We start from the raw sequence: 27,844 nt of genomic DNA on the forward strand, positions 1-27,844 counted from the left end.
CCCCTCAGCCTTCTCTTCTGGAGGCTGAACAGGTTCAGGTCCCGTAGCCTCTCCTCATAGGGCCTGCCCTGCTGCCCCCAATCATGCGAGTGGCCCTCCTCTGGACCCTCTCCATGTTGTCCACATCCCTCCTGAAGTGCAGTGTCCAGAATTGGATACAGTACTCCAACTGTGGCTTGACCAGTGTACCATAAAGGGGGAGGATCACCTCCTTGGACCTGCTCGAGATGCATCTGTGAATGCATGACAAGGTATGGTTGGCCTTCCTGCCTCCCCACACTGCCGGCCCATGTTCATCTTGGCATCAATGATGACTCCAAGATCCTTTTCTGCCTCTGCACTGACGATAAGGGAGTTCCCCAGCCTGTAAATATGGTCCTGGTTCTTCCTCCCCAGGTGCAGCACCTTGCACTTATCAGTGTTGAAACCCATCCTGTTCTCATCTGCCCACCCCTGTAACCTGTCTAGGTCTGATTGCACCCTATTCCTCCCTTCTAGCATGCCCACATCCCCCCACATCTTACGGTCATCTGCAAATTTGAACAGTGTGCTTTTTACCCCCTCGTCCAAGTTGCTGATGAAGATGTTAAACAGTACGGGCCCAAGGACCGAGCCCTGGAGGACCCCACTGCCCACATCCCCCCAGGTCAAATAGGACCCATCCACCACCACTCTCTGGGTGCAGCCCTCCAGCCAGTTAGTGACCCATTTGACTGTGTAGGTGTCAACACCACAGTCCCCTAGTTTTTTAATGAGAATGGGGTGAGAGACAGTGTCGAAGGGCTTCCTAAAGTCTGGAAAGACTACATCCACTGCTACCCCTGTGTCTAAGGATTTTGTGACCTGGTTATAGAAGGCCACCAGGTTGGTCTGACAGGACCTGCCTCTAATGAACCCATCGTTGCCCCTAAACATAACCTCCCCTGCTGGCCCCTCATGGACATGCGCCAGGATAATTCTCTTAATTAAAATTAAGTGGACCCAGCTAATGAAGTTAAGGAAGGGCATCATACTACCCAGTGCATGCTGTTTACGGTACTCTACTGAGCTCACTGCTACTACAATGTGCAGACAGACAGACATTCCCCAAGATGTCTGAAGAAGGAAAAGATAATTTATCAATTAACATTCATGATAACATCTACTCAACAGAGTGCCAATCTGAGCAGGCATTTTCTCCACATTTTAATTCTAGGAAATTAATTTATTTTAATCTGCTCATTAAAGGTTAGAAAATGTGAATATCTGAATGTACTTAAGTCTAATTTGGCCATGGCAGTGTTAATTTTTCCTCTCCTTTATAAAGAAGCCAATTAATTGATTTCTGAAGGATGTTTGCCATAGACAAGTTTAAAAATGTATGTGAAAATTATAAGCCAATACATAAACACAAAAGTCTATCTAACTACTATAAGCAATAGTCACTTTGTTTACATCACTTCTTTCCTTTGATACTCATTCTGACCTAAATATGTTAAATCCAAATGAAAACATCTGGCTTCGAGGGATGACAGATATTGTAGTGATGTCACTATGGGGACTGAAATGATGGTTTTGCTCCTGAGCTTGCTTCAGCTTAGAAATGTTTCTTCATTCCTTCATTACCAACAGTTTCTCATGAAAATACCTCTTGAGAATGCTTACCTTGCTGTCTCTCTCCACTCAGCATCCTCTCCTTCACGCCAGCAAATTTCATCAAGCTCAGTAAAGAGGTCATGAGGAATATGTTCTTCATCATCATCCTCTGTTCCAAGAATAAACTGTACCCTCTGTGATGGGGTGTCTGAGAATGAAGCATATATCATCAAAAACCATAACAAGCACAAACTGGAACAGTGTTTTTTATTCCCTGAATAAGCAAATTACAAATTTCATGAAATTATTTGGCTCTACTTTATCTATGTATTTTAATTTTACAACAGGTGTTGTAATACATGAAACAGCTCAGTGCCTCGCCAGCTCAGTCACACTTCAGCTCATGCTCCTACAACAATGCACATAGCACCTTAAGATTAAGTTATTTTTATTCCACAATTACTCATGCTTTTATTAAATAAATGCATTTCACAAAATAGAATATTTTTATAGGATGATTTGGAGAGATTCAATGATTTGGACATAAACACAGCTTTAAATATTTTTCCTATATACCTCAAGGTACCAGGTGGCTAATGAATGCTGAGATGCTGGGGTGGATGGAGTGTCCCATGCGAGTGTATGGGGGTCCGCAGTACGTTCGGCAGCAGACCCAGAAGTGGACCAGAAGCACTTCGAGTCCAGTTCCACCATGGAGTGCGCACTGGGGGGGCAACTGTGGTCCCCCCGCAGCCGATCGCCAAGCTAGGAGAGTGCAGGGGGCGTCCGCCACCGAGCATGCAGGGGACCCCCCACCCACACTCCTGTGGATTTGGAGATTCGGCCACCAAATTGGGCTGAATCCATCCACCCCACCATCACAGCGTTCACAAGCTGTGCATGGTACCTTGATGTATGGAGAAAAAACATTTAAAGCTGAGTCTATGGTCGAACCGCTGATTCTCTGAATCAGCATCGAATCTTCCGATTTGGATTTGGCCAAATTGAATTGGGACCATGATCCAAATCAACTAATTGAATCTCTGTCCCCTATTCAGGCTGAATCCAAATAGAATGTGACCAATTTTGCATACCCCTCCTAGATATGCCTGGCTTGGCTCCCACAGGAGAATAGCAAGAGCAGAATAGGCGTGCCTCCTTTTCTCCCCCTTCTGCCTTAAGAATCATGATGAGAAACAAGGGAAGCAATCCCTGCAGCCCCACTGAATATACTGGTAAGTCATCCAAGAGTTGTCAGAAATGACAGCACTTTCCAGGAAACTCTGTAAGGACTCTTCTCAAGTTTAATACAGTATTGGGACAAATGGGCAGGCTCACAGTGACTGTATATAGATGGGGGAGGCAGTTTATATACATTATTGTATCACCTCTCTCAGACATTTCCAAGAAAAAAAACAAATACCTCTAGTTTTTAGGGGGACCAATGTGGACTGCCAGTGAGTGGAAGGGTGAATCGTAATGGATCTCAGAGCCTGCATGAAGAAGCATGCAAATGAGCCTGGCCTGCTTCCAAGCTACAGGCTTTGGTAGCCGGATCCATATGCTGTGTGGGGAAAAGATGATCAGGCGTCCAGTTTATCAGGTGTCTGATATTTACCACATGGCTAACTCTTCCTTTGTGAGTGGAAAATGGCCACGCTCACTGTGCAAACTGCTTTCATCAATACAATCAGGAATGTGAAGACGGTAAGATTTTCCTTCTGTAAATTGCCATGCATTACACCACATGTTTGTGTTGAATATTGCACTATATTGAATGGTAAATACAGTGAAGTATTAAAAATAGCTCATTTTTGTAAAACCCATATAGATGCAGCGTGATTAAAATCCTTCACTATTCTTATGTTTAGCACATTGCAGAATCCAACAGTTGCTGCCAAATGTATTTCTGATGTATATACAACTCTGATTTCTGGTTAGCTGAAATTGTCAGCTGCATTATTCAGCATATGCCACATGCAATACCTCTATTCATTCATGACCTTTTACATAATCACCAAAAATATAAAATACGTCTTCACAGAATCTGGAAAATCTAACAAGGATACTAAAAATTTGGGCCGCTCTATATCTGAGGGATGACTTGCCAGAACCCAGGAAGCTATGTCTACTTGGCCCTTAACTATGTATATGTATACATTCTAAAACAAATCAAACAAACTCCAATAGCGCTTCCATCTTCTGTGACAAAGGAACAGTGTTTGATTTGGGTTTTATTTAATAGGTCAATGTTGATTAGTAGTAAAATTATGCATTTAACTTTCTTTTTAGTGGTAGTAGCTGGAAAACCACAGCTTGGAAAGCCAGAGAAGGCTTCTGTTCTGTGTACCAGGCAGAGCTGGTCTAAAGCAAGGGAACACAGGTCAAAAGCTAATATATTCTACAAGAGTATGCTACAGGCAAATATAATAGGGAGATTAATCATCTAGTGGGACTATTTAATTTGAAACCAGACAGCACATTGCAAACAAGAATAAGTAGGCACTAGCTATGATAATCTCATGACAGAAATAAATTATGTGACATATGAGCTTACAAAGGTAATGTGTATGTATTTATGTGACTATAGGGAAAAGCATAGAATGCAGGCTTGGATTTTTTAAAAGAGAAATACTCTACAAGAATCCCAGAACATTTAGTGCTAAAAACATCCAATGCTTTTGGTAAAAGTACTAGTAGAAACTGTCTTACAGCAACAGTTACTGTCAAGTGATACTGAACACTGTTACACAAGAGAACTCCACTTTTTTATATTAGTCAGAGAAATCATATATGTAAGAAGAGAATTAGTACATCATAAAAATACCTTAAAGTGTAGGTTAATGTAAAAAAGTAGCTGAAAAAATGGCACATTATTGCTGTATTTGATGTGCTCCTACTGTGTCTTCAGAGTCAACTTACTGACAGCAGTGAAAAACCAATAGCGATGAGGGAGAGGCAACTATACTCTCTTCTTCCTCATAAATATATCAAGAAAAAAACCTTACGTTATAATTCTTCATACTTAATGTTTAGTGATGGTTTCTGCCAACATCTCAAGCATGAACATCTCAAGAGTACAGTGACTTTCAGACACCAAACTAAGTCAGAAGTTAGGCATATTTTGTGATTTAATTTATACCAATGTGATGATCATACATCATTCTTCTATCCCCAATACTTTCAGGATAGGTAAAGAATAAAAAAAAAAAGTATTAATTAAAGACCATTGCAAGAGAACATCATAAAAGAGACAAAACAAGAAATAATACTTTTTCTCCCTACTAATTCAACTGACTTTAAAGGATTATTCAAATGAGTAAGGCCAAACACATTTGGCTTCTCTTAGAAGAAGCAAAACATTTACAAATACTGACATGCTGATGAAATCTTTAAGATAAAAAAGTGAGGGATACATCATATGAAATAATGAACAGGACATCTCAGTTGCTAGTGGTCAAATTGAGGTAGCACAATCCTCAATGTAAAATGTGATTCCTGTGAAGCAGAAAACTCATTTCGTTCCATTTGGGGAAAATGGAGACAAGCTTGGATATTAGTGGGTATGTACAAGATATAATAAGACTGCTTTGTTGTCAAATGTATTGTCAAATCCACAAAGAGGATGACTGTTTAAGCAATCAACAAGTCATAGAATCATAGAATCAGTGAGTCGGAAGAGACCTAGACAGATCATCTAGTCTGACCCTCTGCCACAAGCAGGAAGGAGCACTGGGATGGGAGGGGTCATAAGACCCCAGCCAGGTGCCTATCCAGTCTCCTCTTGAAGATCTCCAGGGAAGGTGAGAGCACCACCTCTCTGGGAAGCCTATTCCAGGCTCTGGCCACCCTTACAGTGAAGTAGTCCTTCATAATATCCTATCCTCCCACAGCTTGTGGCCATTGTTCCTAGCGACTCCAAGCGGGGGCCCTGGTGAACAGACTTTCCCTGAGTCCCTGCTGATAGCCCCTGATAAAGTTGTATGCAGCCACAAGATCCCCCCTCAGAGATTCAGGTCCCTCAGCCTCTTTGTCATAGAGCTGGCCATGGAGGCCCTCAACCATACGAGTGGCCTCCTCTGGACCCTCTCCATGTTGTCCACGTCCTTCTTGAAGTGCAGCACCCAGAACTGGACACAGTACTCCAGCTGTGGCCTGACCAGTGCCGCATAGAGGGGGAACAAGACCTCTCTGGACCTGTTAGTGATGCCCCTGTTGATGTATGACAGAGTGCGGTTGGCTCTGCCTGTTGCTTTCATAGTTTCATAGTTTCTAGGGTCAGAAGGGACCTAAGTAGATCATCTAGTCCGACCCCCTGCCATGGCAGGAAAGGGTACTGGGGTCAAACGACCCCAGCAAGGTGTTCATCTAACCTTCTCTTAAACACCCCCAGGGTAGAAGCTTGCACCACTTCTCTTGGAAGCTGGTTCCAGACCCTAGCCGCCCTGACCGTGAAGTAGCGCCTCCTGATATCTAACATAAATCTACCCTCTACCAGCTTGTGACCATTATTCCTGGTCACTCCTGGCAGTGCTCGGGAGAACAGGGACTTCCCCAGTGCCTGCTGATCCCCTCTGACTAGTTTGTAACAGGCCACAAGATCCTCCCTCAGCCTTCTCTTCTGGAGGCTGAACAGGTTCAGGTCCCGTAGCCTCTCCTCATAAGGCCTGCTCTGCTGCCCCCTGATCATACCAGTGGCCCGCCTCTGGACCCTCTCCATGTTGTCCACATCCCTCTTGAAATGCGGCGCCCAGAACTGGACGCAGTACTCCAGCTGTGGCCTGACCAGTGCTGCATAGAGCAGGAGGATCACCTCCTTGGACCTGCTTGAGATGCATCTGTGAATTTATGCCAAGGTATGGCTGGCCTGCCTGACCGTGTCCCCACACTGTCGACCCATGTTCATCGTGGAGTCAATGATGACTCCAAGATCCTTTTCTGCCTCTGTACTGACAAGAAGGGAGTTTCCCAACCTGTAGGTATGGTGCCGGTTGTTCCTCCCCAGGTGCATCACTTTCAACTTGTCAGTGTTGAATCCCATCCTGTTCTCATCCACCCACCCTTGTAACCTGTCTAGGTCTAACTGTAGCCTATTGCTCCCTTCTACAGTGCCCACATTCCCCTCACATCTTAGTGTCATCAGCAAATTTGAATAGAGTGTTTTTTACCCCCTCGTCCAAGTCGCTGATGAAGATGTTGAACAGTGCGGGCCCAAGGACGGAGCCCTGCAGAACCCCACTGCCCACATCCCTCCAGGATGAAAATGACCCGTCCACCACCACTCTCTGGGTGCGGCCCTCCAGCTAGTTGGCAACCCAATTGACTGTGTGGGTGTCGACACCACAGTCCCCCAGTTTCTTAATGAGAACAGGGTGAGAGACGGTGTCAAAGGCCTTCCAAAAGTCCAGGAAGACTATGTCCACTGCTACCCTGCATCTAAGGATTTGGTTATCTGATCATAGAAGGCCACCAGGTTGGTCTGACAGGACCTGTCACTGATGAACCCGTGTTGGTTGCCCCTAAGCATGAAATCCCCTGCTGGCCCCTCAAGGATGTGTGCCAGCATAATTTTCTTGAACAGGTTGCCTAGGATCGAAGTAAGACTAACTGGCCTATAGTTTCCCGGGTCCTCCTTCTTCCCTTTTTTGAAGATGGGAACCACGTTGGCCCTCTTCCCGTCCTCTGGCACCACACCAGAGCACCACGAGTGTTTGTAAAGCCACGCCAGGGGTCCTGCAATGACCTCAGCCAATTCCTTTAGTACTCTAAGGTGGAGATCATCTGGACCAGCTGACTTGAATACGTCCAATCCCTCCAGAAGCTCCCTGACTAGTTCCTCACTAACTCTTGGCCTAGGTGCACCTCCCCTGGGGCCTGAGGGGAGCCCAACAGGGGTGTGGCTGTTCTGGTCCCTGCTTAGGAAGGATGGAGGCAAAGAAATTGTTAAATATGTTGGCTTTATCATCTGGTGTGATGACTAAATTTCCTAATGTGTCCTGCAGGGGCCCCACATTACCCGGAACCTTCTTTTTACCCTCTATGTATTTAAAGAAGGACTTCTTATTGTCCTTAATCCAGGAAGCTAGTCCCAGTTCCATCTCTGCCTTGGCCTTCTGACTGCTCCCCTACATCACCAAGCGACTGCAGTATAGTCATCCCTGGTGATGTCCCCTCTTTTCCACTGGGTGTATGCCTCCCTTTTAGCTAGGAGACATTCCTGGATGCTTTTGGTGAGCCATGAGGGCTTGTGTGCCTTCCTGCTCCCTTTGATCCTCATTGGTATTACCTCTCTTTGGGCTTGGAGGATTGTCTCCTTGAGGAGCGACCACTCTCCTTGGACACCTGGCTCCATTGGCGACTCATATTCATCCTGGAGTCAATCTGACTCCAAGATCCCTCTCTGCCTTTGTGCTGCTGAGAGGGTCAGCCCCTAACCTATAACCATAATGCTGGTTCCCTCTCCCCAGATGCAGCACTCTGCACTTGTCCTTGTTGAACTGCATCCTGTTCAGATCCGCCCACTTCTCTAACCTATCCAGATCTGCCTGGATGTGGTCCCTGCCTGCCCGTGTATTCACTTTACCCCACAGCTTGGTGTCATCAGCGAACTTGAACAGGGTGCTCTCCACAACCTTGTCCCGGTCGCTAATGAAGATGTTGAACAGCACTGGCCCAAGGACCAAGCCCTGGGGGACTCCGCTGCCCACACCCTCCTGGGTTGACATCGACCAGTCCACCACCACCCTCTGGGTGCACCCCTGGAGCCAGTTTGCCACCCATGTGACTGTGCATTCATCAATGTCACAGTCCCTCAGCTTGCCCACCAGAATTGGGTGGGACATTGTGTCGAAGGCCTTCTGGAAGTCCAAGAAGATGACATTGACTTCCTCCTTCACATCTAGGCTCTTTGTTACCTGGTCATAGAAAGATACCAGGTTAGTCAGGCAGAATCGGTCTTGCACGAACCCATGCTGGTTACCCCTCAACATCACTTCCCCTGCAGGGCTCTCACAAATGTGGCCCTTGATAATTTTTTCAAAGACCTTCCCCAGGATAGAAGTGAGGCTGACTGGCCTGTAGTTGCCAGGCTCTTCCTTCCTCCCCTTCTTGAAAATAGGGACCACGTTGGCCCTTTTCCAGTCCTCAGGGACTTGGCCCGAGCACCAGGAGTCCTTGAACAGCCATGCCAATTCCCTCAGCACCTGCGGATGAAGGTCATCCAAGGAAAGTCCATTAGCTCAAGTGTCAGAGAAGGTAAATGTTGTCCTCTCAGGTTTCAAACTTGCTGAGGACCTGCATGGCGACAAGTATTAGTACTACATAATGAAATTTCTGGCGAATTTTAAAAAGTTAAAAAAAAAAGATATGCAGAGACTTAAGATTGCCAAATGAAAAGTTAGGACATGCCAGAATCAAGACTGCCTGTACAACTATAATTTGCTCTAGTTTTGCGATACAGTCTTATAATGATAATTCCTTTGTTTTTTTTAGGATATATTTGTCACTCAGCAAACAAAATGAACAATCTTCAGGAAAGGAATCAAAGTTGTGTAGTTAATGTCTGCAGGGCTCCAGTCTCATTTGCTGCAGAAGTTGGAAGTTGTTTTTGGCTAGGGATAGAAATTACATATAAACTGGTTTAAGTGATCAGAAACAGGTTTAAACCTGTAACGAAACAGACATTCAGTGCACATAAACCAATTTGAAAATGGCTGAAACTGGTCTGAGATAAACCTGGTTGAATGTAGTATCAGATTTATGCAATATCTGTGCGAGACCCTTTCCTTGTTTAACTTAAGCCACAGTCCCCCTTCATCTCACATGCTTTGCAGCTCTGGGTGGGGCTCTCCGATCCAGAGAGCTGGACAGGCTCCTCCCCTCTGCTCCCTCACTGGAGCTCCAGCAGAGATAGCAGGCACAGCAGGGTCTGCTTGGCTTCCCCTGGCCCACCCCACACCTCGCTCGCTGATCAAGCAGGAATTCTCCCCTCCCTCCCTCTCTCCTTCCCTCCCACAGCATGGACATAGCCAGCATGTGGTATGCTACCTAATGCTGAGAGGTGACTATGTAAGGTAAACAGGACAAAAGCAGATAGGACAGGGCTTTTTTAGCTAATCAAAAGGTTGCTGGTAATGTCCCTCCATTCCTTCCTTGGAAAAAGTTGTTTAAGATGATTTTGAACTAATGAGAGGCTTTGTTTTCTGATGGGGTGATAAATGCTGATAAAAGAGCTGATAAATGCTTTATTATCAATGGGAGGGGAACCCCTCCCTAATCAGAGCATCCTGCCAGGGCCTGGCCACTCCCCCTGCCCAGCACTGTGGGAGGCAAAGGAGGGCTGTTCTAGCAACCACTGCTTTCTAGCCTGAGCCACTACAGGCATATGCCTGCATTTCCTCAATCCAGAGGGGATGTCTGCACGTTACAAACTGGTTTAGCCTAGCCAGGTTAGACTAACCTGTAAAAACTGTCAATTCAGGCTTTTTGAATGTCTGTCCCTAGCCCTTGTGATTACAGGAAAAAGATGTTTGTGCAGGTTACAAAACTATGTACTACCACATAAAACTGGATTCTCTCTCTGCCTCTACTACAGAGTTCCTATGTGATGCTTGTCAAAACCACTTAAGCTGAATTGTATGCAGGTGGTCACTAATTCTGTGCTCCTCATTTTCTGGATGCTGATTTGAAAGAGAAGAGACTGAAAATCAGAGATGTTGCTGCTCCCGTCTTCCAAAGAATGATTGCTTTGCACCAGCTGTTCACAAAAGATTTTCTTCAAGAGCATAAAAGAAAGTAACTGCTCCCTAACTCAGGGAGAAAAGATGAAGGCCTAAGAATGTGCCAGACTCTGATGTCACCTGATTTAAATCAAGCCCGGCCTGTGAAGTTGGCAATGAAGTCAACTCTGTACCACAGACAGGCCTGGCCTGACTTTCCAGAAGCGATTCATAAATTCTGCTGAAGGAAATGAGGGTGGCCAACTGCAGTCTCACAGCCACTGACTCACAAAGAACAAAAACAGGGCAAGTGGACTGATCTCTTATACCTTCCTCCAACCCCCTCTCCTCCCCACCTTTCTGCCCTTTGTCTTCCTAATTTCCAGCTACTTTCTTTTTCACAGACAGTCTCTCTTCTACCTTGAAAATCTACTGTAGAGTCTCCCTTACTCACCTCCAGCTTTTTTGCCCCTCATTTCCCGTCCCCCCCGCACCCCTCTTTACCTACTCTACCTTTTGTTTTCCTCATTTCCACTTATTTACAGTCTCACTGACATCCTGTCACACTTTTACCTTCTTTCATTCCTTGGAGTCTCAAAACAGCAGAGACTTCCTATGCCTGAAGAAGGGTGATTGTACCCGAACACCTGCAAAAAACATTTTTCCAACTACTCAGTTGGTCTAATAAAAGATATCACATTGCCAAAGAACCTTCCCTGCCTATGCTCTTTGACCAACACTGCCACAACCAAAAACCCAGGCCAGGGACTGAGAATGACAGGGACAGAGAAAGCAAGCAAAATTAGGGTTGGAATGAAGCTCCAGTCTAACCCACTGCTCAAAGCAGGACCCCAGCCAACTGTATCACCCCAGTCAAAGTTAGACAGGTCTTAAACACCACCACAGATGGAGATTCCACCACCTCTCTAGGTAACCTGTTCCAGTGCTTCACCACCCTCCCAGTGAGAAAGTTTTTCCTAATATCTAACAGAAACTTCCCTCACTGCAACTTGAGAGCATTGCTCCTTGGTTCTGTTATCTGCCACCACTGAGAACAGCCTAGCTCAGGGGTAAGCAACATTTTTGTAAAATGTTGGTGTGCCAGGGGCAGACAGCAGGGGATCTGTGAGGGGCTGATCCTTGTTGAGACAGTGCAGCCCCAGCCCCTTCCCTGAGGTGCAAGTGTTTAGAAAAATGCCTTCATGTATTAATCTTTAGAACATGTGCTAGGGGTTGCCTACCCCTGATCTATCTCCATCCTCTTTGGAGCCATCCCTCATATAGTTAAAAGCTATTAACTCCCCCCTCAGTCTTCTCTTCCCCAGATTAACTAAGCCCAATTCCCTCAGTCTTTCGTAAGTTGTGCCCCCTCACCATTTTCGTTGCACTCTGCTGGACTCTCTTCAAGTTGTGCACATGTTTTCTGTAGTGGGGGGAGAGGGACAAAACCGGACACTACTCCAAACATGGCCTCACTAGTGCTGAATAGAAGGGAAGAATCACTTCTTTTGATCTGCTGGCAATGCTCCTACTAATGCAGCCCAGTATGTCATTAACCTTCTTGGCAACAAGGGCATGATGTTGGCTTATATTTATCCAACTGTCCACTGTAACCCCCAGGTCCTATTCTGCAGAGCTGCTGCTTAGTCAGTTGGTCCCCAACTGGCAGCAGTGCATGGGATTGTTCTGTCCTAAGTGCAAGACTTTGCACTTGTCCTTGCTGAACTTCATGAAATTTAATATGGTCCAATTCTCCAAGTTGTTGAGGTCTCTCTGAAGCCTAACCCTACCCTCCAGCATATCTACTACCCCCCTCCCCTCCCCAGCTTGGTGTCATCTGCAAACTTGCTAAGGGTGCACTCCATCACATCTTTTAGATCACTAATGAAGCAATTGAACAAAACCAGCCCCAGGACTGACCCCTGGGGCACTCCACTTGATAATGACTGCCAACTAGATATTGACCAACTGAGTCTGACGATCCAGCCAATTTTCTATCCACCTTACAGACTATTCATCCAACCTGTACTTCCTTAGCTTGCTTGCAAGAATATTGTGGGATACCATATCAAAAGCCTTGCTAAATCAAGGTATATCATGCCCACTGCTCTTCCTACTTCCACAGAACCTCACTTGAGCTGACAGAGGATTTAAAATAAGGGAACCTGTTACCCTGAAGAAACAGCTTTCTATTCCACAAGTCATCAGAAAGAGCCTGTATTCCCCTTGTGGTTCTACTCAGTGAGTCCAAGTCCTCAGGAGATATTTGGCAAAACAATTCACCTGACATCCTAACAGTGGAAGGGAAACAAGTTTGATTTTTGTAGTCATCATTAAGTACATACTTAAGCGCCTAACTTCCACAGTGCCAGTACACAAGATACTAATATAAGAATTGTGGTTGAGGGCTAAGCTCTGTGGGATGTGCCCTTTCACATTCCCATGAAGAAAATGGGTGGTGGTTTCAGAGTGTCTAATTACTGTGCGGAATGGCAAAATCCAATATGACCCAACAGGATACCTATAAAAGAGGATACCAAGGATTCATAGCAGTACCTGGTCAGTCAAAACAAACAGCAGGGAGTAGCCACCTTGAGCTACAAAAGAGCTCCTATGGTGCCCAGCTCAGAGTAGGAAAGAAAAAAAACCTAACCCTTTCTCTCTAGGGATAGCTTAATTTTGTGAACTGAGTTGAAAGGAAGTAGAGAGAAAAACTTCAAAGGAATGTCAACACCAAAAGGCATACCAATATGCAGTTTCATATTTTTTCTACTCTTAGTCCTCTGGCTGGAGTTTTTATCCAGTAATTCTGTGAGGCACATACTATCCTCAGCTTGTGAACTATCCTTGTTGACCCTCACTTTCTGAATGGAAAATGAAGATGCTCTACAGTGTCACATTTTGAGCTTGCAGAGATTCCTCCTATTGATGAGTCCTGGGCATGGACAGTACATGCTGTGTGCAAGTACACGCTGTTCGTAAACACATTTTATTGTTATGGGTTGGGTTTTTTCTGGACTGGATGGAATACCAGCATCATGTTTCCTTGTGCCTTGCTCCTTTAAGGACTAAAACTTTGCAGGGAGTCAAAGGGGGAAAAGCTCTGGTAGGCAGGGTATGGTCCCACTTAACTGCTGTATGTACCTGAAAGAGTCTGCAGTATTCTCACACCAAGCATGTGTGGGGATATTTTAATTTTCTTACTTATATAAAACTGTAAGTCAGGCAATGGTCATGTTTTAACAAAGTCTCTGTCATTTGTTTTTTCTGTAATTGTTTCATTTTGCTATTTTGTTTGTTGTAACCCTAAGGTTAGAGCCTCATCTTTAAGGTCCACTAATGTAGACAATCTCGGACTTTCTACTTCTTCTAGTTTGTCATTGTTTAAGTGGTTTCTTTTATTGAATTAAAGCAAAATGGATTTTTACTGCAATTTCACCGCAATTTATCCCAGAAATGCCCAGAGACATTCAGACTCCTCTCAAATACTCATTCTTTGGCATTTGGAGTTCCCCTTCCCCTACACAAAGGTCCTTTTAGCTATAGTATTTGAAAACAACTAAATCTTCTCTTCTAACACTCCTCAGAAGTTCTGCAGACTAGACATTAAAAATATTCAGCTGTGCCCACTCACTTCCACCTTATATTGTCCTTCTGAGAAATTTTTGTTTTGCAAAATCACTGTTCTGTTAGCTTTACTTCCTGACAGCTTTTCTTGAAAGATTCTTCAGAAACTCCTCTTCCTTTTGTAGGGCACTGTAGCTGCTTCCAGGATGCAGTACGCTACTGTAGCAGGTTGCATAGTCTGGGTTACATGAGCCAGAGGCTACAGCCCAGCTGCAGGTTGTAAGCATTAACTGCAAGTCCACTCTAGAGGAGTGGGCACAGCTGATAAAGATCATTGGCTGGCATAAAAGAAGAGCCCCAGAAGGAAAAAACAGGAAGAGGCAGACAGGTACCAGGCTAGTGGCTCCAACACTGAGCCAGCATACGCTCGCCGGGTCTGGGGAAAGACCCAGGGGCTTCAAGACTGGAAGTGGCAGTACCAAGTTAGTGAACTCACTCCAGAAAGGGAAAAGGATGACTGCAGGGCTAAGGAAGCAGCACAGAGCTGCAATCATCTTTTTGGGGTCTGGGAAAGGACCTTAGAGCATGAATTAACTCAGGCATGGGAAATTATTTTGGATGGAGGGCCACTTAATGAGGTTTCATGAGTTTTCAAGGGATGCATAGGTAGCCCACTCCTTGCCACTTGCCCCACCCCCTGGTTGCCATCTTGGGACTGGAAGTCCCACCCCAAACCCCTGACTTTTGCCACTGGAAGTCTCTCCCCTTGCCCCTATCCCCCTCCCCCAGAAATACTCCTTTCAGGAGCAGGGATTGCCATCTTAGAACCAGAAAAAAACCAAATCATACACTAAAAGTCAAACACCTACTATAATGTATTTTAATTGTATTACAAAACACATTTTTGTCATGATTTGTGTTTGCATACTGTATATAGAAGTGATTGCATAATAACTCCAAAATAAATTCTTAGTCTTGTATATTGGATGGGAGGGTGTGCATGTGTGTGGGAGGGGTTTGAAGGGGTGTCGCTGTGGGGGGACAATAGGGTGTGTTGAGGGTGCATATATGTGGGGGGTTTTGGGGACAGGGTGGGGATATAAGGGAGGGTGCGGGGGTGTGGGCACCCCCTACACGCACACTGCCCCCATGGTGTAGCAGCAGAGGGGAATGCTTGGAGCACTCATGCCCAGTGCAGGCTCTGGTGCCTGCCAGTGAACAACTCTGGCAAGCACTGCACATCATGGCGAGGAGTACAGCCCCTGCCGGGCCATCTCTGTCATCGGCACTCCCCACCATGCATACCCAGCCCCCATACTTGCACTACACAGGAGAGAAGTGCTGGAGCTGGCTGCCTTCCCTACCCCCTGCCACACAGGTCCAGGAGCCATGAAGACAATCAGCTCCAGCGCATAGGACTTTCCTCCCATGGCACATGAGTGCAGAGCTGTGCATGTGTGGTGTGGACCTCCACCAACAGAGATGGCCTGACAGGGGCTGCACTCTTTGCCACGATGTGCAGTGCTGGCTGGAGTTGCACACTACTGGGCACAAGCACCCTGAGCATGCCCACCCCCTCCCGTTGCTGCTGCTGCTGCCGCCAACACCTGCCAGGGCTGTGCACCATGGATGGAGTGTGACAGGGGGTCCCCACACTCTCCCACCCTCACTCATACCTACACCCTACCCAACCAAGCTCCACACTGCCACCAGCCCCATGCTCCTGCCCAGCTGCAGCTTCACCCCCAGCACTTCCCTACCTGCTGCCGGGAGCAAGCAGGATGCCTGGGGAAGCCAAGCAGGTCCCCCAGTGGCTGCAGCAGCCCTACCTGGAAACTGCCTGCTGGCCCACCTTGGCCTTTCTGCCCATGAGAGCTGGAGTGAGGTACACTAGGGTACATTGCAGGTGTGTGGATATGTGTGCCTCGCTCCCACCCTCATGGGCAGAAGGACTGGATGAAAGTGCCTAGTGGGCCGGATCTATCCCACAGGACGTATTTTGCCTTCCCCTCAGTTAACCCCTTATGGACTATATTTATATTTGTTTGCTGATCTGGTGAGTTGTGTGTGTGGTATTTTCCTGTGAGGCAACAGTGCCAAGGAAAATAAAGAACTATGCTAAGCTAACTCCTAATCCACTACAGGAACATATAGATGTTATGCTTAGACTGGTCTAAGTGAACATAGATCAATATAAACCCATAACTATATAGATGTTCAGTGCACACAAACCAATCCAGAAATGGAGCATGTTGTCTAAGATAGACCTGGTGTGATGTACACTAAATTCAGATCAATGTAGGTTAAATGATGCATTGAATTTCTGTATTGATTCAAGTTAAATCACTGTCTTCCAACTACCCAGATTGCTTTGAGGACCCCATCCCCCTCCCTCACAGGGAGGTGTGCTAGCACTCAGCCTGTGTTTGGCTGCTATAGCCAAGTGCCCAGCAGGCCCTACCCTGGGGTCTCCCAGTGCTAAAGAAACACAGCCCCTCTCTCCAGCCCTGTCTCCACCCTACAGGTTGGCGAAGGAAATGAAGCAGTTATCCAGGATGTTCTGGATGACCAGGCACACCTCCTGGACAGCCTGTTCAGACATTGACTTGCCCATGCCAAACAGGTTGGCAATATAGCAGACTACTGAGGATGGCCAGCTTGATGATGGCAATGGTCACCTTCTCCTGTGGAGCAAGGGGTGGCCACATACTAACATCCTTGTGCACAATGTGTGGGCTACCTGGGTAACAATGTCCATGAAGGTGTTCCAGCACATGTGGAAGGTCTGGACTCATTGTTTATCATCCTACATGTCCAAGATGATCCATTCCCATCAGTCGCTGCTGGTGGCATGGGTCCAGAACTGATGTTCAATGATCTAGACATGATGCCAGAGCACCCCAACATCCATGCCATTCTGGGTGAACTTATCCTCGGCCACATGGAAGTTGGTGGCCTGGTCTGGGATGCTTCATCTGTTCAGGGTGTGTGGTAGGTGGCCCAGCGTGGGATGTCCAGCTGCTGGGGACACGAAGTCATGTCTGAAGGCAACCAGGTGCTGGATCATGTCCAAATGGCTGCATGTGATGTCCCACAGCCTCCAACAAGAGTTACCCAGGGCAACAACCATGACATTCCACAGTTCCTCGGTCTGCATGCTTGGATGTGGGTGGTAAGGCACCATGGGGGGGGTGCAGGCAGGCCAAGGCGCATGAAATTCATGACGGAAAGCTCTAGGGCTCTTCTTGAAGCCTCAGGGTAGGGTGTGGGGGAGGGTCCATGATGACATGGCAGGGGGTTGGGAGTACGCCTGCCCATTCCTGCCAGCTAACCAGGGCTGACCCAGTCACTTGACTGTGCTTGGCAGTCCCTGGCAGCTTGGGTAGCCTGCAAGGCATGCTTGGAAGCATAGGCAACACATAGGGGGGACATGGGGGGCACGTGCCCCCCCTGAAATTGGCCCTCACCAGCCAGGGAATGGGGGCCCTGAGTGAAGCACCAGTCAGTGCCCCGGCTGGCACTGGGAGACACTGGTGACACTGAGATAAGTGCCGGTGGCACTTCCAGTTTTGCCACCGGTGCTGTGATTGGCCACTGGGGGACCTCCCCCACCTGCAGTTGGCAATCAGCTGCTGGTGTCCCCCCAGACTCTGGAGGCAGCAGTCACCCATGCTGAGAAGTATGCAGGAGCACCCTGTGCCTGTGGGCCATGGCCAGCACAAGCTGCCTGTGTGCCCTGCCCCCCCCAAGGGCAAACATGTATGGTATTTGTGTAAGCAGCCTAGTTTAAACTAGGCCATTTACATCAAAACCGTGCAAATTAGTTTGATTCCTTCCCTGGATTTTTGAACATCCATACATGGCCAAAAGGATCAAAACATTAAAAATCAGCCCTTCTTCTCCCTGAGCAGGGAGTTGTTGAAACTGCAAAATACTTCCGTAACAACCATTTTGCAGCAGCTGCTCTGAAGAAAGCAGGAGGAACCAAAACCAACTCTCCCCCAAGACATGCGATTGGAACTCCGAAGTGGACTGTTTTGAGCAATATAATGAGAACTGGCCAATCTGATGACAATTTGTGAACAAAATAGTGACAAAATAGATGGAACTGTCATAGCCAAAGTTCTCAACATTGGGCTAAAGAAAAGTGTAGAACATATGCTGGCTATCCTGAAGCCTATTTTCATAGCCTCAAACAAAGTGCAGGGAAATTGCTGTTTCATTGCTGATGCTGTCGAAAGGTAAAAGGAACTGAGTGAGACCTTGAAAAGAGAAATACACAGTGACAGGCATTAAATTACAGGCATTAAAAAAGCTAATACATCTATGCCTCCAGCTCATTTTCTTGCCAATATTCTCAATACTTGGCATCAGGATCAATCCTTAACTGCTGAGGAAGAGGAGCTAGTTATCACATGGGCATCCCTTCTTAATACCAACTCTAATACATTTCAGGGTAAGGGTGAACCATTCAAGAAATATATGTTTGCTGATGAGGTTTTAAAGAAAGTCACACTAGTGGACTGGTGGAAGTCACTTAAGCACCTGGATACATCAGAAACTACTGAAATGATAATCCAACTTTTGACAGCAGTAGCTTCTTCTGCAGGTATAGAAAGAATATTTTCTTCATTTGGACTAATTAATTCTAAATTGAGAAATTGCTTGGGAACTGAAAAAGCCAAAGCAGAAAAGCTTGTCTTTCTTTTCAAGTCCATAAATAAACAGGAAGAGGAAGACTACGGTTGCTGCATAACCCTGTATTTTAAGTTTTTCATGTTGACCTATCTGAAATAATCTATTTAATTTTTGTGAAAAACACATTTCACATTTATAACTAAAATAGTTAAAAATTCCAAAATACAAATGCTTGTTTTGTTAAAATAATTATACAAGTTTTTTGTTGAAGAAAAATATCCAAATACATAAACTTCTTGTTTTAGTTAAATAAAACAATTTAAATATCTGTTGTTTCTGGTGATGGTTATTGTTGTCCTAATACTGCGGGGCAAAAATATCCCCCAAATATCCGTGATTAATGATAGTGGGGATAGTTTACCTCCCAATGACTTCACAAGTATCTGTTTCAATTAGCTTTGGTTAAAATAACCAAATAATAATTCAGTCTTCTGATGTAGCAGCACAATTAATCTGAAAAAATATCAAAATAAATCACTGCTTTTTGATATATAGTGGGTACCTTCTAAAAATGAAAAATACATCTCTCTCTGAGTTGTGAATATGTATTAAGGTTATATCAAAAAACAAGAATGAGCTTTTGATAGAAAACAATGATTAAAGCAAGGTTTCCTGAGCAGTGGTTTAAATTGTGATTAAAATTATGATTTAAATCAAATCCATGCTGGCAGGGACTGCCCTAAAATTTGGAGAGTTCTATTAAACATGGGGAGAGAGAGAGAGAGAGAGAGAGAGAGTGAGTGAGTGAGTGAGTGAGTGAGTGAGTGTCAAACCCAGTTTACCCAAGTCCTAACAGAGCACTATCATATCTGCTAGCATCACACTTTTCTCAGGTGACCATGGCTGTCCCCTTGACGTTTTCAGAAAAGTTCCTGTTCTTAAAGCCCTCACATTCCACATGCTTCTTAAACAAACAAAAAAACTAATCACACACCAATACTTTTACAAGCATAGTTTAATCATGAAAGACCCATTTTATGGACCACAGGTAAAGAGGCACCTAGAAGAGTAGGTCACTAAAATCCATGCATATATCAATTTAAAGGAACCGCACCAATCTACCAGAACAAAAACTTAGTTAAAATGGAGACTTTTTACCTTGAAGCAATAGATGTCTTGCTTCCAGAAAAAAGTAAAAAAACAAAATGTACATGAAGGCATTTTAGTCTTAGTGGATAACTTTGCTAGAATCACCCAAGCTTATCCTACTTACTGTCAGGCAAGACTGCGGCAGACAAGACACTCAATTAATTTACTCTAAAATTCTGTTTCCCAAAAAAAATTAATCATGGCCAGGATGTGGAGTTTGAAAGTAATTTGTTCTAAAGGTTACAGCACTCCATACATTCACAGAACCACATGCCACCCAGAAGGTAATGGGCAATTAGAAAACTCTGACAATGTTGGCCGGGGGGGGGGGAAGGGGGGGGCGGGGCGGGGAAATCAGACTGCATATACTAAAGTAACTTATGCCATAGATTTCATAGACATTAGGGCTGGAAGGGACTTCAGAAGATCAGAGTCCAGCCCCCCGCCCAAGGGGCAGGAAGTCAGCTGGGGTCATAGGATCCCAGCAAGATAAGCATCCAATTTATTCTTGAAGGTGTTCAATGCTTGAACCACCTCCAATGGCAGGCTGTTCCAGACCTTGGGGACTCGGACAGTAAAAAAATTCTTCCTTATATCCCGCCTGAAATGGTCCTGCAGGAGTTTATGACCGTTCGATCTCGTCATCCCTTGGGGCGCTCTGGTGAACAAACATTCCCCCAGATACTGGTGGTCACCCCAATAAACTTATAGGTGGCCATCAGATCACCCCTGAGCCTGCGCTTTTCCAGGCTAAAGAGCCCCATGGCTCTCAGCCTGTCATGGTAAGGTCTGTTTTCCTGACCTCTGATCATGCACATGGCTCTTCTCTGCACTCTCTCAAGCTTCTCCACATCCTTTTTCAATTGTGGAGCCCAAAACTGTATGCAGTACTCCAGCTGCTGCCTCACTAAGGGGAATATGACATCCCAGGATTTGCTTGAAAAGCATCTATGGATGCACGCCAGCATTTTGCTCACTTTACTAGCCACAGCATCATATTGCAGGCTCATGTTCATCTTGTGGTCAATAATGATGCCCATAAAATGATGCTTCAAAGTTTTCCTCTTTCTATACATTATATGGAAAATTATTTCATTTACCTAAAAACTCTGAATCTGTACCTACATACCATAAATAATCTACTGAAAAATGGAAACAACAGATAAAAGAAGCTTATGTCTCAGCATCAAAACATTCACCAGAACACACTCCCTATGGAAACAGTATGGGGATGGAGCTATCTTACACAGGAGACAGAATACATGTCAAGATTTTTTCAGAAAGAACAAGCCATTTTAAATCCTATTGGAAAGATAAGATCTGGATGGAATTGAAAAGAAAAGAGAATAATCCAAACCTATGAAGTAAAAGTAGAAGATGGAAAAGGATGTGGTGGAGTTCACTGACATCTTTAATTTTACTTCCCTGTGATTTCTAACCCTTGCATTTAACACTGCCTTCTGAGGCACTACAGGACAACACAAAGAACAAGAAAGACTAGTGCAACAAGAATTAAATGAGGACAGGAGACACACTCCAGTGCTTACAACTTGTTTTATCTACTGGGGCATTACTTTGCAGCACTTCACTTGGTCCACGTGGTCCCTTCTAGACCTATGTTCCTATACTATTGGTTTAATTATATTACTTCAATTATCCCAGTCTAATTTTCCCTCTTATTTGAAACAATAGTTGAACTTACGTCACTCATGCAGACAAATTTTGCAATCAAGCATCAGGCTCTCCGTCAGATAAGTAATTAATTGAAAAGTCTCAGTTATGAAGCACACAGTAGACTAGTACTGGGCAGGTCATACAACATCATCTCAGGCTCTGCTTTCAATGCCCATACTTTCAATGGAAAGTGTAAAGTGGCATTATCAAAACACCCCAGCTGTTCCAGGCCTGGCTGGAGCCCTACAGTCCCTCTATTTACAGGCCATTATTAACCAAAACAATCCCCAAAATCAGCACATCAAACTCTCATATACAACTACAAGAAATAATATCCAAAACACTGCGAAAACCTTATAACATGCCACAGTAAAAGGCAAGGAAATGAGGGTATCAGTCATGACCTAATACTACAACAACAGGGAAGTATTTAGTTAACGTGTACAAAGAAGACTGGAAAAGGGTCATACTTCACACTACTGAGAAAGACCAAAAAAACCCCAAAAAGCAGTCTATACCAAACTGCCATACAGAAAAAAAATCCTTCCTGCCCTCAAATTGGTGATCAGTTTGACCCTGAGTGGGAGAGCAAGCCTCTCAAGCATGGAACGCTTGGGTTTCTAGTACTGAAGGGAGCATTAACACACCTCAGTTAAAATGTCCCAGCCTGACCTGGGGCTGTCCCAATGCCTCAAAGCAAGGCAAAACACCTGGTCCTCCCCACCACAGGCCTGCCAGAAAGCAGAAGCATTCACAATAAGAAACAAAATTCTTTCCTAGCTCTAACTAATCCAGGGTCCCAAGCAAGGCAACTAGATGCAAATTAATAGACAACTAATCTAAGTCCAGGCAGTCAAAAAGTCAAAGTCTCATTTGAGACAATCTTTGCAGGACAGTCTAAACTATGTAGATTGACCCAATAAGCAAGTGAACAGACATTCACTTTTGCTTCTGGGAATGCAGCCACATGCCTGCAGTGGCTCAGGCCAGAAGCTGGGGATCAGCAGAGCATACCTCCCTGCTCGGTTGGAGCAGATAGCTTGAGCCAAGGCTAGCCCTCCAACCCTGCAAGGTGCAAAGTTTGTGAGGTGTGAGTTAACTTGAATCTGGAGGAGATCTGGGACAGGATCTGTGTTACAGATTTAAAACAGTTTCCAATCACTTATACTAGTTTACGTGTACTTTCTGTCCCTGGCCCTAATATTGCACTTAGGATAGCCACAGGCAACATCTGAGACACAGTGGGCATTACAGTTGAATGGGTACACCTACAATAAAGTGATGGTTGTACCAAAGAATACTTATTCAGTCCATATACATAGCAAGATCTAAAAAATGAGAATGCTCTCCTGCATCCTTTTCAAAGGGATTCTCGATTCATCCCCCACCAAGTAGAAAGGCAGCATAACTTTCCAAGTCCATGTAATTTGTGACATTAAATTTGTGACAGTAAAAAAAAAAAAAAAAAAGTAGCATAGGACAAGGCTACTGCAATAGTATTACAATAGAATACAAAATTGATATAGTTGAGTACCTTTATTATACCTTGGAGATGGAAATAGAAGTCTTAAACAGGATTAGAGCATATTGTATGAACTGTGGGCAACAGAGGTGCAAAGGAATGCAGCAGGACATTCAGTTTGGTTTTCTATTTCCATGATTTTAGGAATTTTAATAAACAGGTTGTGCTGTGACACAAGAGTAACAATCACTAAATATAGTTCTTGTTTGTTGCAGATAAAACCAATATAGAAAAGCATTGTAAGGATATAATATATATTTAATTAACTCAAGGGAGGGAAAATACAGAAATACTGTATCATTAGTATAAAATTAAAAAGCATAAGTCTTAGAAAAAATTAGTATATTCTTTATATGAGTATTGCACCTGATGTATTGAAGTGACAATGACAGTACTCAGTGGTGAAAATCTGTTTAATTTACAGCAGTCATTGTCACCACAAAGGCCTGAAAGAACTCTTGTTTGGCACATGCTGCCACAAAAGTTGCAAATACACAACAGCTAGCATTTCAAATTCCCTTTTCTTCCCTCCCTTTGCCCTGCCCCAGAAAATCTTTCAGTGCATTCTGTCCTGAACCAGTCACCTACCTGTGCCCAGCTATGTTCTTCTTCCTACCCTGAACAAAGCGGAACTAGCAGTCTCAGTTTAGACAAGGAGATATAATACTGGCAGGTGAACTGAGGGAGAAGCAGCTAAAGAAAATGACAGAACTGATCTTAGACTCCTCACACATGATAATCTTTATCTCCCAGGTATACAGGTTGCACTTCTAGGCTGGGGACAGAAGTTACACCTAAGCCAATTTAAGTGATCAGAAACTGATTTAAACCTGTAACATAACATAAGTTCAGTGCACATAAACCAGTTTGAAAATGGCTGAAAATGGTTTGAGATAAATTTGGTTGAATGTAGTGTCAAACTAAACTGCCTGAGATCAAACCGGTTTATGAAGCTTCTGTCCCAGACTCCTTCCTGGTTTAAGTTAAACCAGAGTCCCCAGCACGCTCTCTGGGCTGGGCTGGGCTGGGCTGTACTCTCTGCTCCAGGAGACGTGGGCTGGCCCCACCCCTCTGCTCCCTAGCTCGATCAGGGACAAGCAGGGATGGGGTTCTGGCCAGATACTGGCCCCTGGAAGGGAGCAGGAAATAAATTTATCCACCCCCTCCCTCCCTTGTCCCACCAGTACGGACCTGCATTTCTCCGCTGGCTGTTTCAATACCAGGGATATGGTCAATCCCAGCAGTAGCCTGCAAGTGAGCTGGCCTGGGAAGGGGTTTAATTTCCCCCTCCCCATCCCACCAGCATCGACTCGAGCCAGGGTCTGCCTGGTGCTCCCCCCTCACTGCCACTGCCAAACACCAGCTGGCACGGCCCCTGAAGCAGACAGGGCAAGGAGTGGAGTTATTCCCCCTTCTACTTCTACAAACCTTGGGATACCACAGCCAGGGTCTACCTACCCCCATTGCCATGACTACTGATCACTCCCTGTGTGGGGCAAGCGGCAGGATAAGCCCCCTCTTGCCCCCTCTGCCAGACCCTGGAGGGAGGGGAGAATAACACCCCCTCCCTGTCCCCTCATCTAAGGAGCCCTGCCCGCTGGCCTCTTGCTGGGCGTCTTACCCTGCCACTGGGGAGGCAAGGGGGCAGGGCCCTGATGGGGCAGCAGCCCATCCTGGTGTTGGGGGGAGCCTCTTCCCTACAGGGGGGTTGCAAGTGGGGGCTCAGAGCTGCCATGGACTGTATGGGGCAAGCGGCAGCACCAGAGCTTGGAGGGGGCCATAGCTCCCCAGGCCCCCTGAGCACCACTGCCACTCAACCTGTCCAGTCTGCAGCAGCTCCTCCACCCCACAGCATGGTCCCGCCTCCTGGGAAGAGGCTCATGCACCAAGACATCATGACATGGGCTGCAGCCCCTGTCAGGTCACTCCCCCCTTGCTGCTCCAGGGGCAGGGGTGGGGCCAGAGGATGGCTGGCATGGCCCCCTCAGGCAGGGGGAGCACAGAGGAGGGTTATTCCCCCCTCTCTGCCCTCAGGAGACCACAGCAGGGTCTGCATGTCCCTACCACTGCCATTGCCACTCACTCCCTACAGGGAGCGAGCAGTGAGATAAGCCCCCTCTACCAGACACCGGAGGGAGGGGGAAATAGCCCCCCTTCCTGCCCCTCCCACCTAAGGGGGCCACTCCAGCTGGCCTCTAGCCTCACCTCACCCTGTAACTAGCCCCACCTCACCCTGCCCTTCCTCGTGCCCCTCCCCCCCGTCTGGGAAGAGGTTCGCGCTCCCCAGACACCAGGACAGGGGCTGCTGCCCCATCAAGGCCCTGGACCATTCCAGCAGTAGAGTCAGGGGCCTGGACAGAGGCCAGCCAGCAGGGCCTGTTCAATGAGGGGGCAGGGAGGGGGATTATTCCCTACTACCTTCAGTGTCTTGCAGAGGAGGCAGGGAGGTTGCTTATCCCACCTCTCACCCCATGCAGGGAGTAAGCAGTGGTGGCAGTTGGGGTGGGCAAACCCTGGCTGTGGTCCCCTGGGGGCAGTGGTGGTAGAAGTGGGTATACCTCCCTCCCTGCCCCCTCTGCCTCAGGGGCCATGCTGACCAATGTTTGACAGTGCCCTGGCCCCGCTGCTGCAGCAGTGAGGGAGAAGCACCAGAAGCACCCTGGCTCAGGTCCACGCCAGTGGGACAGGAAGGGGGGAATTAAACCTTCTCCCTGGCCAGTTCACTCCAGGCTACTGCCAGGGCTGGCTTCCCTGCAGCCAAGGGCTGCTCTTGTCCCCCCAGCACCTGGATGAAGCCACTGCAAGCACGTGCCTGCATTTCATGAATGTCTTTTCACTTGCAAGTTGGTTCGATCTAGACAGGTTAAACTAATCTGCAAAGATTGAATCAATTCAGGTTCCAGCTTTTTGAATGTCTGTCTCTAGCCCTACTGAATCCCTGATCAAGCACGATTCAGAAGCCAGAACATTTTTTTTTTATCACCTTTCCTCTCACATTCAGACTTCGTTAATTATCTGCAGAGTTTCACCTGGTGGGATTACTGCAAAACCCTCTGTCCAGGGCTCTGAGGACTGCAGCTGTGTGGTGTTTTAAAACACTTTACACTTGTTCTCTGCAGTTTGTCCAACTGGTCTCTCTGAGCACTTTAAGATGCTGAATAAGACCTGAGGGCCAATTGAAGATGGATGATGATTTTTTGGGATGCTATTTTGTTTACTAGGTGAGCCTTTAAAAAAAGTAATGGGCCAGTTTCTGATTTGTTAGTTATAAATGGGTCACATTTTCTATATCTGCTTAGACAGAGGTATCTATAGCCAAAGAACTCCAAAGTAGAAAAACTGAGTCCTCCATTACCCCAAAGAGCCAGGAGAATGTAATAATGTGAGAGGCTCCTGGGTAGATTACTCACTTGTTCTCTGCTCATGACATTTGTTGTCTTTCTGCTCACAGGGAAGTGTGAGCTACTGGCCATTTGGCTAAACAGAGAACTATACTTTATATAGATCTTAAGGCAAAGAAATTTGTTAATAAATTTATCTTCAGGCCAAGAATCTTCACAGAAAAAGTAACAGCAAATTTGCTGAATATAATTTGTTTATTAGTTTAATGCCTTGCTTTCTGTTTGCTTAGTTGTTGAGCAGTCATGAATCTTCTTGTCTGAGCAGCTCAGACTTCATTTGTTCCAGTTTCTCTATTGTTCACCTTTTGCATCTCAGACTTCTATCATTTCTTCTTTCATACTGTACTGCTTCTAAACATCTGCTAATTTGTTCTCATCACAAAAGTTGTCATTTATTTTTCTGACATACTTCAAAGCATTATCTCTCATTGGGTCTCATACCATCTATTTTCTCTATCTTTCTTCTTGCACTTTTTACTCGTAATCTTCATTTCTTACATTACAAAAAATACATTTCCTACTGTTAGGAAACAGTGGTTTTAAAGAAATATGAAATAGGGATGACCATGTCTGTATGCTTCTTTAGTCCACAATGATTCATAATTTAGGAGATAATTTGACTCTGCTTCCCTAATCACAGATTTGCTTTTCTGGGCCAGAATGTGCCCATTAACTGAACAGGCATGCAGCAGAAGGTCAAAGCATAGGGTCTTTTATTGCCCTTGCACTCCACTTTCAGGGACTAGACACTTTTATAACATGTTGTTATGGTGTCCAAAGGTACTGCATTGATTAATGTACTTAGTTTCTGTGAGGGAATGATAGGCTTCCCTCCATCCCAGCAAGGACAGCATCCTACCCACAAAGGAAAAGCACACTGCTTGGTTTCTCTGGGGACACTGAGATAGTTTGACTCCATCAGCACAGGGATGTGATTATATGTCAATATTATGCCCAAAGGGATCTTTGCTTTGCTTTACCTCAACATCATTTAATCCTTCTTAAGCACTAAATGACTTTAAGCTTCCCTTTCCAAATAAGATCCTGTTCACTCTAGGCTCCTGCCAGCTGGCAGTGTTCTTGCAAGTATTTCCTCAGTCTTACACAAAGAATGTTTTAGGTCTGGGAGACTTCTGGGCTACCTTTGGCCGTGGACTATACCTTGCTTTGCTAGTGCCTTAGGGAACAGGCAATTTGTGGTGAAGATTTCACACCTGACAGAATAAGAAAATGTTTTTTGGGACAGATTTTTTTTTTTATGGTAGACACTAAAAATGGCTCAGCAGACAATCGTATGTGAAGAGATTATTGCACAAATTATGAGATCTCAGATATACAATAAGTGTCACAAGTGTGTGATAAATACATTTATCTCATGCATTTTCCGTTTATCACAAAGAAAACTCTGCACATGCGAGGGAGAGTACTGGACAGCAGATTTCTCTCTTTGATAAATTGCTTTTTGTTCAAAAGTTAACAAAACTCAGGAACCCAGTGAAACAAAAATTTCAAGGATATTAAGGCAAACCTTCAACCTTATGAATTTGAATTATGTTTCATTTTCCTCTTTTCACTCTCGCTGTGTATGTGATAGTTACATT

At 45.5% G+C, this 27,844-nt stretch overlaps 1 protein-coding gene across 4 annotated transcripts in view; it reads right to left on the bottom strand.

Moving 5' to 3' along the window:
- SLC4A10 (solute carrier family 4 member 10) overlaps positions 1-27,844 on the bottom strand; it is a 363,776-nt gene that overhangs the window by 177,172 nt on the left and 158,760 nt on the right. For all 4 annotated transcript variants that reach the window (XM_090045612.1, XM_090045611.1, XM_090045610.1 and 1 more), the window contains exon 4: positions 1,645-1,783. In XM_090045612.1, coding sequence (XP_089901738.1) covers positions 1,645-1,783 — 139 coding nt within the window. The remainder of the gene's footprint in view (positions 1-1,644; positions 1,784-27,844) is intronic.

The sequence above is a fragment of the Crocodylus siamensis genome, chromosome 4, assembly GCF_052110815.1.
Source record: "Crocodylus siamensis isolate JL-2025a chromosome 4, ASM5211081v1, whole genome shotgun sequence".
Classification (NCBI taxonomy): Eukaryota; Metazoa; Chordata; order Crocodylia; family Crocodylidae; genus Crocodylus; species Crocodylus siamensis.